At 46.3% G+C, this 17,582-nt stretch overlaps 1 protein-coding gene across 2 annotated transcripts; it reads right to left on the bottom strand.

Annotated features, from left to right (window-relative positions):
* Nucleotides 1–352: 352 nt before the first annotated feature.
* LOC116588022 (transmembrane epididymal protein 1A-like) lies at nt 353–15,413 on the bottom strand. Of its 2 annotated transcripts, XM_032338640.1 has the most exons (4): nt 15,321–15,413; nt 14,952–15,051; nt 14,544–14,646; nt 353–1,973 (listed from the first exon to the last, which is right to left on the bottom strand). In XM_032338640.1, exon 4 carries the CDS (start codon nt 1,253–1,255, stop codon nt 368–370), a length of 888 nt encoding a protein of 295 aa, XP_032194531.1. In that variant the 5' UTR covers nt 1,256–1,973; nt 14,544–14,646; nt 14,952–15,051; nt 15,321–15,413; the 3' UTR covers nt 353–367. The 2 variants fall into 2 exon arrangements, with proteins under 2 accessions (XP_032194531.1, XP_032194534.1); XM_032338643.1 differs by lacking the exons at nt 14,952–15,051; nt 15,321–15,413 and having other exon boundaries at nt 14,544–14,691.
* Between the last annotated feature and the right edge of the window lie 2,169 nt (nt 15,414–17,582).

Raw genomic sequence — 17,582 nt, 5'->3', positions numbered from 1 at the left:
ATAGAACCCTCCCACAGAGTCCCAGTGACTCTCTGGTTTCCTCTATTTCCTCATTTCATTGTCTCCTCTTGGATCCCAAAAGCTGTCAGAGAAAAGCCCTACTCCTTGTTCTCACGTCACGGAAGTCCACGGTCGGGAGCGCTATGGGGCAGTGAGGTAGTGAGGCAGGAAAGAGGCTGACCTGGAGAAAACAGAGGGACAGATTGAAGTAACCCGAGGAGCTGAAAGGTTTATTTAGGAACAAGGAAGATGACTCCTGGGACAGGCAGCCACATGGTAGATCCCAGGACCTTTCCGGGCTGCACGCACCATGGGCACCCTTCAGACTCTAGGGACAACAGGCACCGCGCAGAGACAGATTCTGTACCTAGACGCCCCCATCCTGTAGCATGGCCTCTGTCCCCAGCTTCTCCAGCTCCTCGTTGCTGTAGCCTCTGGGACACGGCTGGTACTTGGCCCCTGGGGTCTCCCTCCAGGAGGAGAAGCGATGGTGCCAGAGGCTGCAGAGACCGTAGACGGCAGCCAGTAGGGCGGCACCCAAGGCCAGGTACCAACAAAAGAAGATGGTGAGGAAGGTGAGGTCCCCCGGGTTCTCTGCCTTCCAGGGCTGCCCCGAGAGGGGAACGTACATCAGCACAGAGAGCTGTAACATCCAGCAGCTCAGCACCAGTCCCAGCCAGCTCTTGAGCACCCACAGCGTGGGCTGGTCAGGGACCCAGACCTCGATGATGAGCACCAGGCTCACCAGGAAGGTGGGCACCACAAACAGCACATGCACGCGGATCTCCAGGGTGCCCTTGTTCTCCAGGTGGGCGACCATCAGCAGCACCAGCACACAGAAGGCCAGGGCCTCAGCTGCTCGCTCCAGCTTGACGTTCTGCCATGCTTGACATGCCTGGCTCACGATGTCCACCACGCCACTGAGCATGAAGAACCCATACATGGTGACGTGACCCCAGTTGTTGTAAAATAGGAACGGCCGCTGAGGGTTCTCCCAATCTACTATCTTCATCCGGTTTACTCCTGGGGGGTAGAAGAACTCGGGAATGATGCCGCCCAGGGCAATGACCACCTTCATCACCCCTTGCACAGGTACCCGCTGCCACCACCTGTGTCCTCGCTTCTCCCTTGGGGGCAAAGGGGGTCTGAGTAACCTCTGTCCCCGCAGCAGGGCCAAGGACATCATCACTGCATAGTACAGAGAGAAGACGAGGAAGAATACTCCTGCCAGCAGGTGTCCTTGGAAGGTACCCATGGTCTCGCTGTGTGTGCTGGAGCCAGCAGAGCGAGAGCCGGCAGGTGAGCGGCAACCTCCCGGGGCTCTCCTCACAAGCAAGAGTGGCGGCTTCTAAGCTGTGGTGATATCTTCCTGCTCCAGCTCCACCCCTACCTCCCACACATGAAAGGACACACGTCTGTGCTGGAAGCATCCGAGCCACTCCCTGGGTGGGATCTTTCAGCCATGTGGCACTTTGCCTCACTCCGTTCCTTCCTTAGGTCAGCCAAACTTGGGATGCCAACCTCTGCACCTCACATGGTTGACCCTTTCTCCTCCATCCCCTTTGCCCCACCCCCCACAAAGAGAGGGGACGGAAAGAGGTGATTAAGGGGTGGTGGCTGATTTTCTTACTGTTGACTGTCTCTTTGTGCCAGTCGTATGACATCTTTTTTCCCTCAGTTAATCCCTCAACAACTCTATGAGAGAGTGGAACAAAAGGTATAGGTGACATTAAGGCTCTGAGCGGTGAAACCACACGAACAGGTGTCACATCTAGCCGGGAGCACAGCAGAGCCAGGATGGCGACCCAGATCTACTCATCTGCTGATAAAGTCCAGAGTTTGTACGTGACTAAATGACTTTCAGTTCCAACACTTGTAAGTCACATGACAACGGGCAAGTTACTGTGTCTTCTTGAGCCTCAGTCTCCTGACCAGTAGAATGGGGATAATAATTACTTCAGAGGTTTCCTGTACTAAATAGAATAAGGTATGTGAGTGTCTGATACATTAAAAATGATGTAGTGATTATTAGTAATTTTTCTATGTTATTACTAATGTTCCTTGCAGAATTCCTATGATGTTAAAGTTGTTCAAGTATTCCTATGAATATTACCAAAGCAGAAACCATTTTAAAAAAAAGGGAGGAACCTAATTATATTTAAAAATGTAAAACTTTTTTATTAACAGAAACTAAGCATTACAATGAATAATTTATCATTTATTAAAATTACAATTAAAATGAATTTCAAGGAGCATCTGGGTGGCTCAGTTTGTTAAACAGTTGCTTTTGGCTCAGGTCATGATCTCAGGGTCCTGGGATTGAGCCCCATGTCAGGCTCCCTGTTCAGCAGGAAGTCTGCTTTCTCTCTACCCCTGGCCCCCCTCTACATGTGCTATCTCTCTTCCCCTCCCAATAAATAAATATAATCTTTAAAAATAAAATAGGGGCACGTGGGTGGCTCAGTCAATTAAGCGCCTGCCTTCAGCTCAGGTTGTGATCCTGGGGTCCTGGGATCAAGCCCCATGTTGGGCTCCCTGCTCAGATGGGAATCTGCTTCTCCCTCTTCCTCTCCCTCTGCCCCTGCTCATGTGCTTTCTCCCTCTCAAATAAATAAATAAAATCTTAAAAAATAAAAATAAGTGTTCATGAATCTTTAAAAAAATTAATTTCAAGGGAAACATAAATTATAAAATTTTACTCCATATTTGACAAAGTATAGGTCTCCTAACAATATAAATAGCTCTTACAAATCAAAAAGTTAAAAATGAATGCCTCAGTAGAAAAATGAGCAGAGGGCATAAAGTGGCTAGTCATTCAAAGAAAACTGTAAGGAGCCAATAAATCTACAAAAGTGGGAGCCTATCTGTAGCCTTAACAACACAGACTTCTCTTCATGGAGGATAAGGTAGTTCTTTCACTCCTCCATGCCAAGTGGGAAAAGTGGTGAAGAATGAGAAATGAGGGCATCCGGGTGGCTCATTGGTTAAGCTTCTGACACTTGGTTTCAGCTCAGGTCATGACCTCCGGGTTGTGAGATCAAGCCCTGAACCCCATATTGGGCTCCACCCTCAGTGTGGAGTCTACTTATCCCTCTCCCTCCCCCACTCACTCACTCTGTCACTCTCAAATAAATGAGTAACATCTTTTTAAAAAGTGATAAGTGATAAGCTAAAAATGTTAAGGCTACTACAATAGTAAATGGTTATCCAAATTTTTTAAAAATTGTCTTTCTTTTTTTAAAAAAGATTTTATTCATGTATTTATTTATTTAAGAGAGAGAGAAAGAGTGCACAAGCAGGCAGAATGGCAGGCAGAGGGAGAAGGAAACTCCCTGCTGAGCAGAGAGTCCCACATGGGGCCTGGTCCCAGGACCCTGAGATCCTGACCCAAGCTGAAAGCAGACGTTTAACCAACTGAGCCACCCAGGCATCCCTTAAAATATTTTTTTCTTATTCTAAGAACACTGGATCTTGAGAATTCAAAATTTTAATATCCAAGGGAAGATATGCCCACCAAAGGACACATTGATGATTTCATTGAACCGGAAGCCGAGGCAATCACATGTATATTTCTGGCTCCTCAGTCATGAGGCAAACAGGCAAAAAAGAAGGATATTGGTATTGACTGAGGCAAGTGGTTCTGATTAAAACAGGGACATAGAATTGCAGCCATATAAGGAGGTGGGGAGGAAGAGGTGTGGATGCAAGACAGGTGCCTCACCAAGTGGCCTTCTTAGGCTGCGTATCTAATGGTCATTAAAGGAAGATACTTTCACGATCCTATGTAGGCAGGACCACCAAAGGCTCTTTGATTCACTTTTTCCATTCAAGAATAGTACTACTAATGTCAGATACTTCTAGGCCCTGAGGAGCCAACAATGAAGAGAGACAAGAAACAAATAAATATACAAGTAAACAATGAAAAAATGGTAGAGGGTGTTAAATAATAAGCCTTCTTCCCTCAAAAAAAAAAAAAAATTAAGGCAATTGCAATAGTGAGTGAATCCTTCAGATCAAATCATAAAAGAAATAACATTTAAGCCAAGATCAAATTAGCATTAGGGTCCAGCCCTGCAATATCTGAGTGAATGATTGGATAGCTTTATCATATGAAGACCTAGAGGAGGAGATGAAGGAAGACGAAGACCCTGGTAATAACACTCCTTAGTGACACTGTATGCTGTTTCCAGTCTTTCCAGCTGTGTCTTTCTCTTCCTAACTGGCATCATCAAATCTTGGTTTTTGCCATTGAGAGCCTGGTTAGGGGCATGCCAGGTAGTAAGAACTTAAGTAATTTGTCTTTCCTGAACTATCTTTTGCTGCATATTACAATGAGCGAGTGTTTTTGTCATCAGAAACTAACCGAAAATTTGAAATCAATGACGCGATTGTTTAATGCATGGAGAAAAATCTTCAATATGAAGACATCGAAATGTGGCAATTTCTACATGGTAGTTTTATGGGGAATATTCATTTGTGTCTTTATTTTTTTTTTGTATCTTTCAATTGTTCTATGAGGCTTTAGTAATTTAATTTCATGACAAAATTACCAACTTGAAAAATTTTGTAAAAGCTCTCCTGTCACTAAAAACATTTCTTTATACATGTATATTTGCGTGTACAATTATTTATAAAGATATAATATGTATACTAACATATTTTAAAGACCGAAAAATGCACAGACAGGTTTGAAAAGTAATATAATAAATGCCAATGCAGAATGAACAAGTGTTAACATTTTGTCATGTTTGCTTCCAGGGTTTAGAGACATAAATATTCAGATCTTTCCTGTCTCAATCCCATGGCTCCCTCCCTTCAGAATGGAAAACCATATCTTTTTGGTGTGGATCTTCCCTGTCATTCTGTCATTTTATATATGTTTGCATCTTTCTGTGTCTTGTCTCTTTGTCTCTTTGATCTACCTGATCATTTTCTATGTATTTCTAATTCTGAGAAAACAAGCAATAGAAGGAGGTCTTCCCTGAACAAGACACTGCTCACGCCTCAGTTAGAATCCATGTAAGTAGAGTTCCTTTGTAATGAAGTCAGTGTGGTTAAATTAAAAAGGGAGGAGGGACTCAAAAATCGTGCAAAAATACAGCTGATGGGAACCATATGTCACAGTGGCGCCATTCCAGTAAACTGGGCAAGTATTGAAGTGTTGATGCTAAGGTAACTGAAGGTAAGCAAAGCTAACTTTTTTTTTTTTAATTTATTGATTTATTTGAAAGAGAGAGAGATCACACCTAGGCAGAGAGGCAGCCAAGGGGGGTGGGGGAGCAGGCTCCCTGCTGAGCAGAGAACCTGATGTCGGGCTCGATCCCAGGACCCTGAGATCATGACCTGAGCCAAAGGCAGAAGCTTAACCCACTGAACCACCCAGGTGCCCCAACTTTTTTCTTTTGTAAGACTTAATTTATTTATTTGAGAGAGAGTGAGAGAGAGCACGAGAGGGGAGAGTGTAAGAGGGAGAAGCAGCCTCCGCGCTGACGCGGGACCCGATCCCGATCTCACTAACCCCAGATGCCCAAGCAGGGCTAACTTTTATCACCCCCTTCCAACACACACACAAAGTGACCATGAGTCCCTGGTGTGTTTGTCTCTCCCCATCTTCCAAGTGGACAGTTATTTATCATCTGCTACCCTCAGAGTCATCCTGGCTTTCAAAAGGAGGCGGTGTCTGATAATACTTACACTAAAGATACATTCATCTTTAGTGGATGAGTTTCAGTCACTGTGATATCTCAGTCAGTCATTTCAAGCCCCTCATCTCCACCTGAAGAAAAAAAATCCTTAACTTTGCTCACGACTAAAGGAATTTTTGGCATCAACCAGCAGGTGTTTGGTATTCGAAGCGGTTCCTGAAAGTAAATTTGATTTAGACCTTCTAACGCAGTGGTTTTCAGGGCTGCCCATTGGAATCACCAGGGAGCTTGGGCCCTACCCTGGAAGTCCTGATTTAATTAGTCTGGGGTTCAGGATTTAAAATCTCCCCTGCAGACACAAAAGGACAAATACTGTATGACTCCACTCATATGAGGTATCTAGAACGGTCAAATTCCTAGAGACAGAAAATAGAAAGGTGGTTGCCAGGAGCTAGGGGTGGGGTGGGGGGGTTACTGTTTAACTGATATAGAGCCTCTCTCTGGGAAGATAAAAAGTTCTAGAGGGGGATGGATGGTGGTGATGACCGCCCAACAATGTGAATGTACTTAACGCCACCCTAGAAGTGATTAAAATGATAAATTTTATGTTATATTATGTACAGTAAAAAAAAAGGCGAAAAACAAACTCCTTTCCTGTGATTGCAATTTGCAGTCAGGTTGAGGACCACCTTGTGCTGTCTGGGGTTACTGTTGGCAGGTGGGTCCTGCCCTCTCAGCTGAGTGGGCTTCCTGTCTCCCCAACCCAGCTGATCATGGTTCAACTGTTGCTGCTACTAGGGGCAGTGAAGTTTCCCTTTTTTACTTTTCCTTTAAGATTTGGTCTGTCTCCTGCCCAAGACGGGTCCTGGAAACCCTCTCCCTGCCTTCTGTACCGAGCAGCAACATTTCTGTGTAGGTTGCTGAATGGCAACCTCTATCAGCAGGGGGTTATTCTTTGGTCCCTTCTCATGTCTGTGCCTGAGTTTCCCTGTCCTGTCTTCCAGACTTAGGCATGCTAGATTTGACTCAGCGCTGTCATCTGACTCATGCAGGTATATGTCACACAGGAATAACCAGCCAATAAACATCAAATAGGGATGACCATGTGTCCATGGGGATGACAAGTGAATTCTTCGTATATTCTCTGATGAAATGCGTATCTACTTTGTTAGCCAGATGTTAGCCAAGCCACTCTGTCTTTTGAAATGTAGGTGAATTTACTCAAGCCCCATCCAGCACTCTGGGCAGGGAGGAAGTCCAATGATCTGTCCAAGGTTCTCCAAGGCTTCAGGGCTGGGGTTTTGCTCCTGTCGGACTCTGGGAGTCTGCTTTCGGCTCTGGCTGTGTTCACACTTGTAGACACGCTCTGCAGCAGTGCCCTTTGCTCTGACCCAGAGGGGAGACTCAGCCCCTTTTCATTGATTTCCACCTCTACCCTTTGGAAAACAAAACAAAACAAAACAAAACAAAAATGCTTACACAACGCATTTATTTGCACAGCAGGCTTTATTGTCTGTGTGAGGATGGTGACTGGGTATTACAGCAACCCAGAGCAAAAATCCTTGATATTGGCTATTAGATATTTTTGTTCTTAAAAGCCCTTCACTGATATATGATTCTATTCATATAAATTTCCCAAACTGGTAAAACTAACCCACGGTGTTAGAAGTCATGATGGTGGTGAGCATGACGGGAAGGAACCAGGAGGACTCCTGAGGGCACTTCGGGAATTCTGGGGAAATTCTTTATAGATTAGGTGCAGTTTACAAAGGTGACTTGGGGAAAAGCTACAGAGCTGTATACTTGTGATTTGGGTACCGTCCTGTATTTATATTATGTTTCAATAAAAAAAAAATTCACATTAAAAATAAAGAAGAGTGGGGCGCCTGGGTGGCTCGGTGGGTTGGGCCTCTGCCTTCGGCTCGGGTCATGAACCCGGGGGCTTGGGATCGAGTCCCGCATGGGGCTCTCTGCTCAGCAGGGAGCCTGCTTCTCCTCATCTCTCTCTCTGTCTGTCTCTCTGCCTATTTGTGATCTCTCTCTCTGTCAAATAAATAAATGAAATCTTTAAAAAAAAAAAAAGAAGAGTGAAGAAACCCACCAACAACTTCATGCCCAAGCATGTTGCTTGACTCTCTCCACCTAGACTATCTTCAGATCCGTATAGAGACTTCTTTCACCTATCTATTCTCTCCACCCCAGAGGGCAATTCTGGATTTTGATCTGTTAACATTATTTTCAAAGAGGACCAAAAAGCACGTAGACACAGGGGCCTATTGTCGGTGAGGAGCTTGGGCGAATATGGCGACTCTCACCCTCGTCTTCCTAACCCTCCTCAGAGAAATCACGCCAGCGAGAACTGGAAAGACTTGTCCAGGTGCTCACTCTCCGTGGGCTTTCCCTTATTTCGTCCTCCCTTCCATATCAGCCCATTCTCTAGAACCCTCAAACCTGTCAGGAGAGACACATTGTGTTTGCTTCCACCCTTCCAGAGAGGCCCAGAAACCCCCTTTGTGCAATGAGACAGATAGACTGAAAGATCCTGAAGCCATCCAGAAGCTAAAAGCCCCAGGTAAATGAGAACATGGCTCATGGGACAGATAGGAAGTGAAACTGGCCCTTGAGACACGTCAGTCTGCCCACCAGTGGGCATCCTCAAAGGACAGCTTTGCACCCGGGCACACCACCATGCAGCATGACCTCTGCCTTGAGCTTCTCGACCTCTCCACTGGGACCCAGGGGACATGGTGGTACTCGGTACTTGTCCTTTGCTAGGAGGAGAACATGGTGCGAGAGGCTGTAGACAGTGCCAGCATGGACGCCTTTCCTTTAAGGTCAGGGGTCAGGAGAAGGTGGGGAGATGCCCAGGGGCTCCAGTGGCTGGAAGACACTTCATTACACATGGCTGCAGTGACGAAGGTGTGGATCAACAGGCTATGTTAAAGGCTATGGTCTTGGCTGCCCAGCCCGGCTTCACTGTGCTGCTGTGCTAGCCATGCATGTTTCATTACAGCAGGAAGAAGGCTAAACCCAGTGATCTGCTTGCCCCAGCATGTGGAGGGGGACAAGTTCCTCAGGCTCTTCCCAGCCCACCGTCACCATCAGCTTATCCTTGGAGGACAGAAGAATTTAGTAAGGAGGTTATTAAGAAGGCAGCAGCTTCCTCCACCTCCTCCACAGGTACCTGCTGCCACCACCTCTGTCTTCATGTCTCTTGGTAGGACATGGTCCCAGCAGTGACCAGGCATTCACAGAGAATGCCTGCACCTCCCAGGCTGCCAGGAGCTCGGGGACGGCCCAACAATGGCTGATCAGGTGGGCTCACCTCTCAGGCATGTGCTCACAGGAGACAGAAGAAAGCGCGTCGAGCCCCTTTGCTCCGTTTGCTTTCACTGTTCTGCCCAGGCATTGAGCTAATAATACATGAGAAAGGTACACGGCATGACCATTATGTTCGCTATTATGGCCGAGGTACCAATACACCATGTCTCGCCAGCCTGGGGCTCTAAGTCCAGTCCGATTAACATGAGCATCTACGTTTTAATGGCTTTTAGTCTCCACTTTTTCTCAGAGGGTCTTAGAATCTTGCAGAATTTCCCTTCAGCTCCTGCATTAAGGATGGTTATGGAGTCTCCCTGCCCCAGGAGTCAATTCCGCTTAGTTTGCCGGCATGTTGCTGGCCACATGCAGACCAACTGTCCACGCTGCTTGCTGGGCCCTGACTCTCCAGCTGCTGTCTTAGGTAGCCCCCTGAAAAGCTGCAGCCCCTGGACCACCGCCTTCCTGCCCTCTGGCCTGTGCTGTCGCTGTGGCCTGTGCTGGCCTGTGGAGTCGCCAGCACTGTGGGGGTCCACTCTTGCTGCTAGCCCTGCTGGATCTCTGAGGCTGGGGTTCCACAGAGAAGGGCCGTGACAGCTGGGAGGGCTCTGGTCTTGCCTGGTCTAGATCTCTGCCAGTTCTCCACGGTGAAGTGAGACAGAAACAGCTATTTTTCTACCAGCGAGAGGGGCCTCACAGGAAGATTCTTTGAGCTCTGCAAGTCTCTAACATTCTGTGAGGCCCCTCCCTTAGGTCCTCCACCACCCTCTCTTCTCAAAGTACATACCTGTGGCTTTAGTAGTCTGGGTTCAGGTAAGGTTGAGGACCAGCCTCCCTGTTATTCCAAAACCACTAAATCCCTTGGGCTCCCAGAGTTTGGAGATGAGTGGGTTTTGCATAAGAGATGACATCCTCCTTTGTGGCAAGCATTATCTGTGGTGTCATATTATTCCTTCCTACAATGGCTCATGTCAGGGACCCCTAGGGTATCAGATTCCCCCCATATGGAGCTGGAAATGCCAGGTTGGTCCTTAGTGGCCTCCCTTGAAGTAGGCACAGACCCTAACCACCTGCCCTAGATTTTGCCCTGGTCCTTAGTCCTCTAAATCATTGCTTTAATAACCCTCCTTTCTGCTGAAATCCACCAGAGATCATTTCTATGATTTCAGTCTAAGAACTCTGTCTAAGGTGAAGGGTTCTTCTTTACGTGACCCCAGCTCCACTGGGGTCAGATAAAGATGTGTTTGGTTGTCTCTCGTCCTCCTTTCCTTTCCCCTCCTTATCTGCCCATCAGTAAGGGAAAAAATCCCAGCAACTTCAATAGAAAGATGGACAACGGATATGGACAGGCAAACAAAAGAGAAACACAAGAAGCGACTAAGGATACAACCAGATGCTCAAAATCCCTGATAATCAGAGAAACACAAATTCAAAGGTTTGTGAGTTATCGTTTGGCATCTGTTTGGCTGGTAACAATTCAAAAGCTGGGTAATGCTGAGGTGGAGATTTGGTGACAAAGAAATCAATCATGTATCACTGATGGAAGTATGGGTATGGCCAACCAGACCAAGGAGTCTGGTTCTGCTTGGTTAAGTTAAGTCCTACATTGGCACACCCTATGCCCTAGCAATCCTGCTTCTGGATATACAACCCAAGGAAATCATCATACAAACACATAAGGGAACACTTATAAAGAAATTCCTTATAGCATGTTTCTATAGTAGCTAGAGGTTACCTAGAGTGGTTAGAGGTAAACTGAGTGTCCACTGCTGGGAGAGTGGAGACAGGGCACACAATGGGGAGTTACAGAGAGTTTAGATGCCTTGAGTTAGGTGTCACATGGGAATAGGGCTGAATGGTACAAGCATTGACAGGAGGAGACATAAGAAGATATATTGTATAACAGCACATTTTACAAGAACACATTCAAATAAAGATGACCATTGGGGCACTTCGGTGACTCAACTGGTTAAGCGTCTAACTCTTGATTTCAGTTCAGATCATGATCTCAGGCTCATGAGACAAGCCCCATGTCGGGTTCTATGTTAGGTTTGGAGCCTGCTTAGGATTCCCTTTCTCCCTCTGCTCTTCCCTGCTCACTTTTTCTATTTCTCTTTCTCTCTTTCAAAAGAAAAAAAAAAATAAAGTCCAGAAAAACAAAGATGAACATTAATATAGTAAAAGAATGGGGGCACCTGGGTGGCTCAGTTGGTTGGTCATCTGTCTTCAGTTCAGGTCATGATCCTGGAGTCCTGGGATCAAACCCTGCATAGGGCTCCCTCCTCAGTAGGGAGTCTGCTTGTCCCTCTCCCTCTTCCCCCTCCCTGCTCATTCTCTCTCTCTCTGTCTCTCATATAAATACACACACACATACATACATAAAATGTTTTAAAAAATACAGTAAAAGAATGACCTGTAGAGGGGCGCCTGGTTGGCTCAGTGGGTTAATCCTCTGCCTTGGGCTCAGGTCATAATCCCAGGGTCCTGGGATCGAGCCCCACATCGGGCTCTCTGCTCAGCGGGGAGCCTGCATCCCCCTCTCTCTCTGCCTGCCTCTCTGCCTACTTGTGATCTCTGTGTGTCGAATAAATAAATAAAAATCTTTTAAAAAAATAAATCTTTCCTTCTAAAAGAAAAAAAAAAAAAGATGACCTGTAGAGAGAGGGAAATCAAGAGTAGGGAAGAGGAGCAAAAGAAGACACATTAATCAATAAAATAAAATACCCAAAATCAATTTGGGTATATGGCATGGACTGAACAATAGGAGTAATTCAAACCTCTTCAAATGAGGCAGACAAAATGAAACATCAAAAACAACCACCACCACGCAAGAGAAAGCAAGATGTATACATAAAATCTTGATTACACAAGGTAGAGGATGATGTGGGCTCCATAGCAGGCACTGAGAATGGGCCATTTGAGACAAGACAGGGAGAGACTCTGTCCATGTTAGGGGAGTCAGAGCAGTCTTCATGGAGAAGGCATCATGTCTGAGTATATGTTACCTACTTAAGAACAGGCCTCTTTCCCAGGTGGCTCCTTTCAAAGAGGTCTGCTCACATAGAGGAGCCTGTCCACTAATTTATATGGAACTTGGGATCAAATCTATATCAGACTAGCACACCAGAAGCCCAGTACTCAGTCCAGTGATGCTCATATATCGTGATGGCTAGTCAGGGAGATAGGAAGATGGCCTCCTGGCAGGACACAGAGCCCTCTAGAGGACCTAAGGGCATGTGCTAGGCCATCTCCAGTGGCTAGTAATAAGTTGCTGTCCATATTATAATGCCTTCCCATATAAAGTTCAACTGTGGATGAATAAAAGGAAGGACCTAATTTCAGCCAAGAAAGTGGTATGAAGGGTATTAGCAATTTCCTGGTGACTGCTTTCCCTGACTAAGGTCGGCTTCCCTGACAAGCCATTCTCCCTCTAAAGAAACGACAGAAGTTAGAGGAGACCTCAAACCATCTTCTTTGTAACACTGAAGGCCTAACCAAAAAAAAAAAGGGGGGGGCACCTGGGTGGCTCAGTGGGCTAAAGACTCTGCCTTCAGCTCAGGTCATGATCCCAGGGTCCTGGGATTGAGCCCCGCATCGGGCTCTCTGCTCAGCAGGGAGCCTGCCTCCCCCCCTCTCTCTGCCTGCCTCTCTGCCTACTGTGATCTCTGTCAAATAAATAAATAAAATCTTAAAAAAAAAAAAAAAAAGGAATTAATAGATGGGAACTTGAAGGGGTAAGAGCCTAAATGGGTGAGACTTTGCTCCTTGTCTCCTTGTCTGGGAGAAGGCAGCTAATAGGCCAAGATTCTGGGAGTGGCGATATTACATTCCACAGTGTCCTAAAGACATGCAGATTCCTCAGAATCTAGAATGTAGAGCTGGAGGGACACAGTTGGTGGTCCACGGTCACTGGTCAATGTCTACAAAGGTGGAAACTTAGTATAAGCCCATCCTCTAGAATACTCTCAAGCCCTGTTCCTGGACTGAGTGTCATCAGGTGCTGACAGATCAGGGTGGATCCTCTCTGGAAGAAGATCCTCGGTCTTAACTTAATTTTCAAAATAGTCATTTCATAAACATGTCCAGAAAGAACACAGGCACACAAGATACATGAGACAAAACAATACATCGCAGAATCAACAGAAGCCATAAACCACAGAAACAGACCCGCCAGGATCTCTGATGTTAGAGTTCCTGAGTACAACCTTTAATAAAGCAATGCATACTGTGTCAAGGAGATAAAAACAGAATTTAAAGTTTCATATAAAGACATGGAAATTTTGAGAGCAACAATGTAGATTAAAAAAAAAAAATTGGGGACGCCTGGGTGGCTCAGTTGGCTAAGCGGCTGCCTTCGGCTCAGGTCATGATCCCAGCGTCCTGGGATCGAGTCCCACATCCGGCTCCTTGCTTGGCAGGGAGCCTGCTTCTCCCTCTACCTCTGCCTGCCACTCTGTCTGCCTGTGCTTGCTCTCGCTTCTCTCTCTATGACAAATAAATAAATAAAATCTTTAAAAAAAAAAAAGAGGTTTAAAAAAAAAAATTGGAGGGACACCTGGGTGGCTCTGTTCGTTAAGCAACTGACTCTTGATTTCAGCTCAGATCACGATCTCAGGGTGATGGGATCGAGCCCCATGAGTGGCTGCACTCTCAGTGAAGAGGATGCTTGTCCTTCTCCCTCTGCTCCCTGCTCCTGCTTTCTTTCTCTCTCTCTCTCACAAATAAATAAATAATAAATAAAATCCTTTAAAAAGCAATTAGACGCTGTAGAACTAAAAAGTGCAATGATCCAATTAAAGCCCAATAAGAGGGTTAATAATAGATAGTCAACGGAGAGAAAGATAAGTCAGAAGAAATCATCCAGAATGAAGCCCATTGAGCCACAAAGATCAAAAACACAGAAGAGATAATAAATAAGAGAAGGTACAGAACCTGACACATGTTTCTTTGGAGTTCTGGAAGGAGGGGAGAGAGATTGGAGAGGCAATATTTGAGAAGATAAAAGTTGAGAATTTTCTGGAATTGATGAAATAAGCTAATCTCTGATTCAAAAAGCCAAAGGAGAGATTCGCCCAGGAAACAGAAATCTCAAAGGCATTGGTTAAGCCAAGAATTCCCGCTTGGGAGGTTCTCCTTCCACGACAAAGTGTGAGAGTACTTGAGTGACCTGAATTTCTTTACAGAGGTGTTCTTGTTGTTTGTTTTTGAAGATGGTAGAGATTTGACCTTGTTTATAAGCTGAGAGAGGAAACTAGTTGAGAGTGACAGGCTGAAAACACAGGAGAGGAGATTTAATGCCTGCAGTTTTCAGAGGAACAGACCCATTCTGTGAATAATTATATTATCTACAATAGCTATCCTTTATTGAGCATTACGTGACAGAATCTGATTCAGGGAGTTGTCACACATTAATATTAATTCTTAAAATCCTTAATAATTAGTATTTCTATTCAGACATCACTGACATGTTAATTGATGCTCAGGAAATTCAAAGGAAAAACAAAATAAAACAAAACAACTTGGTTGTCAAGTGTGGCTAGTAAATTGGGGCACCAAGATCCACACCAGATCTTGACTTACCCAAAAGTCCTTGTCCTTTCTACTCTACCAGGCTGCTCGAAGAGCTCCAGCTGGCCTCAAAAAAGGCCTTTCCTTGGTCTGAGATTGGCTAGAAGGAGGATGACTGTAGAGGTGGAGATGTTTGGAGAATATGGAGAAAGGATTAGGGAGCTGAAGCAGTTCACTTTAAGGCTTGGCTGTTCCCAGGGAAGGGATAAGGGATATTATTTGCAGAGTTTGAAGGGTGTGGGAAGTCAGCAGCGAAGTAACTGCCAAGAAGAGCCCTCTGCGGGGAGGTAGGGAAAGGACAGGAATCAAATGCAAGCGGAGTAGGCTGAGTCAGGGGAGTGTCAAGCCAGGTACAGAGTGAGAAGCAGTAAGCAGAGAAGAGGAGTTGAGGGACAAGGGGAAGCTAAAACCTTGACTTACTCTGGCAGATGGCAGGATTTGGGGTGACAGGGCAGCTATGAACCAAGTGCCCAAGACCTCAACGACAGCAAGGAGTGATTCCAGAGGCCGACCTAGGACACTGAGAAGCAGGGGGCACACATGAAGGGAAGCAATATGTCACGGTCTCAAAGTATCTTCACCGGATATTTATTAATTACAAAGGAGAAAAATAGTAACCTCACGCTGAACAAAAGCAGCAGACCTCACCTTAACAAAGTGATCTCAAAATGCTTCTTTATCAAAAGAGATGATGGGACAAATAAACAATGATTATTATTTTAGTCCTTGAGGTAATAATAGCAACACCCCCAAGACCTACGACCAAAGGTCTCTCCAGCCCAATCCTACCTTGGTGCAAAATTACTCCGTGCTTACGCGTCACTGCGTCCCGAAGGGTTAATGAGCTGTCCCTGGGTAACATGTGGTTAACACATGTGCCCTTGACATGTCTTCCTTAATAAATGGAGTGATTCTAACGCTAGAGATTCAGGCACGGGGGCAGCGTTGAGATAACTGCTCCAGGCTGGGGTGGGGGAGTTCTGGGTCTCGAACCGAACCGGAAATCCCCGGGGCCCATCACGCAGCACGCTCTGGCTCGCGTCTCTAACAGCAAAGCTTCCGGGGCTCGGGCCCCGCCCGGCGCCTGCCCGCCTCCCCCAGACCCTCGGGACTGCAGCTGGGGGTGTGGATATCGGGGGGCGTGCCTGCACTCCACTCTCATCCTCGTGCGGAGTGGGGTCCGCCACGCTGCATCTCCAGCATCTGGCTCAGAACCCGTCGAAGCGGTCGTGCGACTGTGCGGCGCTGAGTGACAACCTGACACTCCCGGGACTCTCCCCTCTGGGAAGCGCGCCGCTGCCCCCTAGTGGCTGATCTCGGAACCTCCTGAGGGTCCCGCGGCTCTGGGGCGAAGGTACAAAGGCAATCTCCGGTGCTAGAACCCCTGTGGTTCCGGACAAGGCTTGCAGAGAGCTGGGAGCGGTGTCGCCTTGGGGGTGTGCGGACCGGCGCTGAGCTGGGAGAGAAGGGATGCTACAGTCCTTGAACGAGCCAGGTCTGAGTCAGCCCTGACCCAGGAAGGCAAGAAGCCTCCTCCTGCTGTCCCCTGTCCCTTCCCCGGCTCCTTTCAGGTCTTGTCCTTGAGGGAAAAGGGAGAAATGAATATATATGTACTGGGCAGCTTCACTTAGTCATGTGGAAATTCACTATTTCTTAAAAAGATTTGAAGTGATGACAAAGATTTCTGAGGAAGTTAAAGGGAAAAGGATGGGGGTGGGGGAGGGTGGAGATTCACAGAGGGATGAGGTTAATACTTAAAATGACTCTTGAGGGGCGCCTGGGTGGCTCAGTGGGTTAAGCCGCTGCCTTCCGCTCAGGTCATGGTCTCAGGGTCCTGGGATCGAGCCCCGCATCGGGCTCTTTGCTCGGCGGGAGCCTGCTTCTCCTTCTCTCTCTCTGCCTGACTCTCCGCCGACTTGTGATCTCTCTCTCTGTCAAATAAATAAATAAAATCTTTAAAAAAAAAAAAAATGACTCTTGAGACCCTGAACAGGGACTAGACCAGAAGACCAGAAACGGAGTGTTAAACTTCCGGATCATGAGAGCTTTAAAAGGGAAGAAATCAACAAGACTTCAGCAGCCCTTCGAGAATCAGGAACAAAAGACTAAGGGGAAGGGAAATCATAGACTAAAAAATACAAAAGGAAAAGTAGAAAACATATATCATTGCAGTAATCACTGCAATAATTATTGCAGATGGACTAAATTCCTCTAAAGAAGATCCCCTAGTAAAAAGCCTACGATAACCTACCTACTTTCTGTTTATAATATGTTAAAACAAAATGACAGAGTTTGAAAAAGTTAAAAACCCCCACAGCTATCCCATTTCTGTGTTCTAGCTCCAAAACACTTCTCACATCCTACCCGTTTCCCTTCACCCCATGGCCACTCTTTAAGTCAAATCCTGGTGATTTTCCCACCTGGACCACATCAATAGTTTTCCAGTCTGTCCCGGTGCTCTTCTTAACTTCCTCCCTACACAACAGACAAAATGTTCTTTTAGAAATATCAGCCGTAGGGGCACCTGGGTGGCTCAGTGTGTTAAAGCCTCTGCCTTCAGCTCAGGTCATGATCTCAGGGTTCTGGGATCGAGCCCTGCATAGGGCTCTCTGCTTGGCAGGGAGCCTGATTCTTCCCTTCTCTCTCTGCCTGCCTCTCTGCCTACTTGTGATCTCGTCTGTCAAATAAATAAATAAAATCTTAAAAAAAAAAAAAAAAAGAAAGAAATATCAGCCGTAGTATTTTAAAAACTACAATTTTCCTCTGCCCAAAGCCCTTCAATGTTTTCTTACAGTATTTAGAGTAAAATTCAACTCCCTCACTCTGGCCCACAAGCCCCCCAACCACCACATGAACCTATCTCATGCCTCCTCTCCCTCCTACCTGCTGCCTTCTTGATGTTCCTCAGACTCACTGTACACCCACTGTTCCCTCTGGTTGGATGCCCTCCCTTAGCTCTTCACTCTCATTGCTTGGGTCTAGCTTCAGGAGCTCACCCACAGAAAAACGTTTCCTCTAGCCAGCCTGTCTAGAATAGAGCCCTTTGCCTGC

The sequence above is a fragment of the Mustela erminea genome, chromosome 1 (genome assembly GCF_009829155.1).
Source record: "Mustela erminea isolate mMusErm1 chromosome 1, mMusErm1.Pri, whole genome shotgun sequence".
NCBI classification, from domain to species: Eukaryota; Metazoa; Chordata; class Mammalia; order Carnivora; family Mustelidae; genus Mustela; species Mustela erminea.
This window is presented reverse-complemented; position numbering and strand designations above follow the sequence as displayed.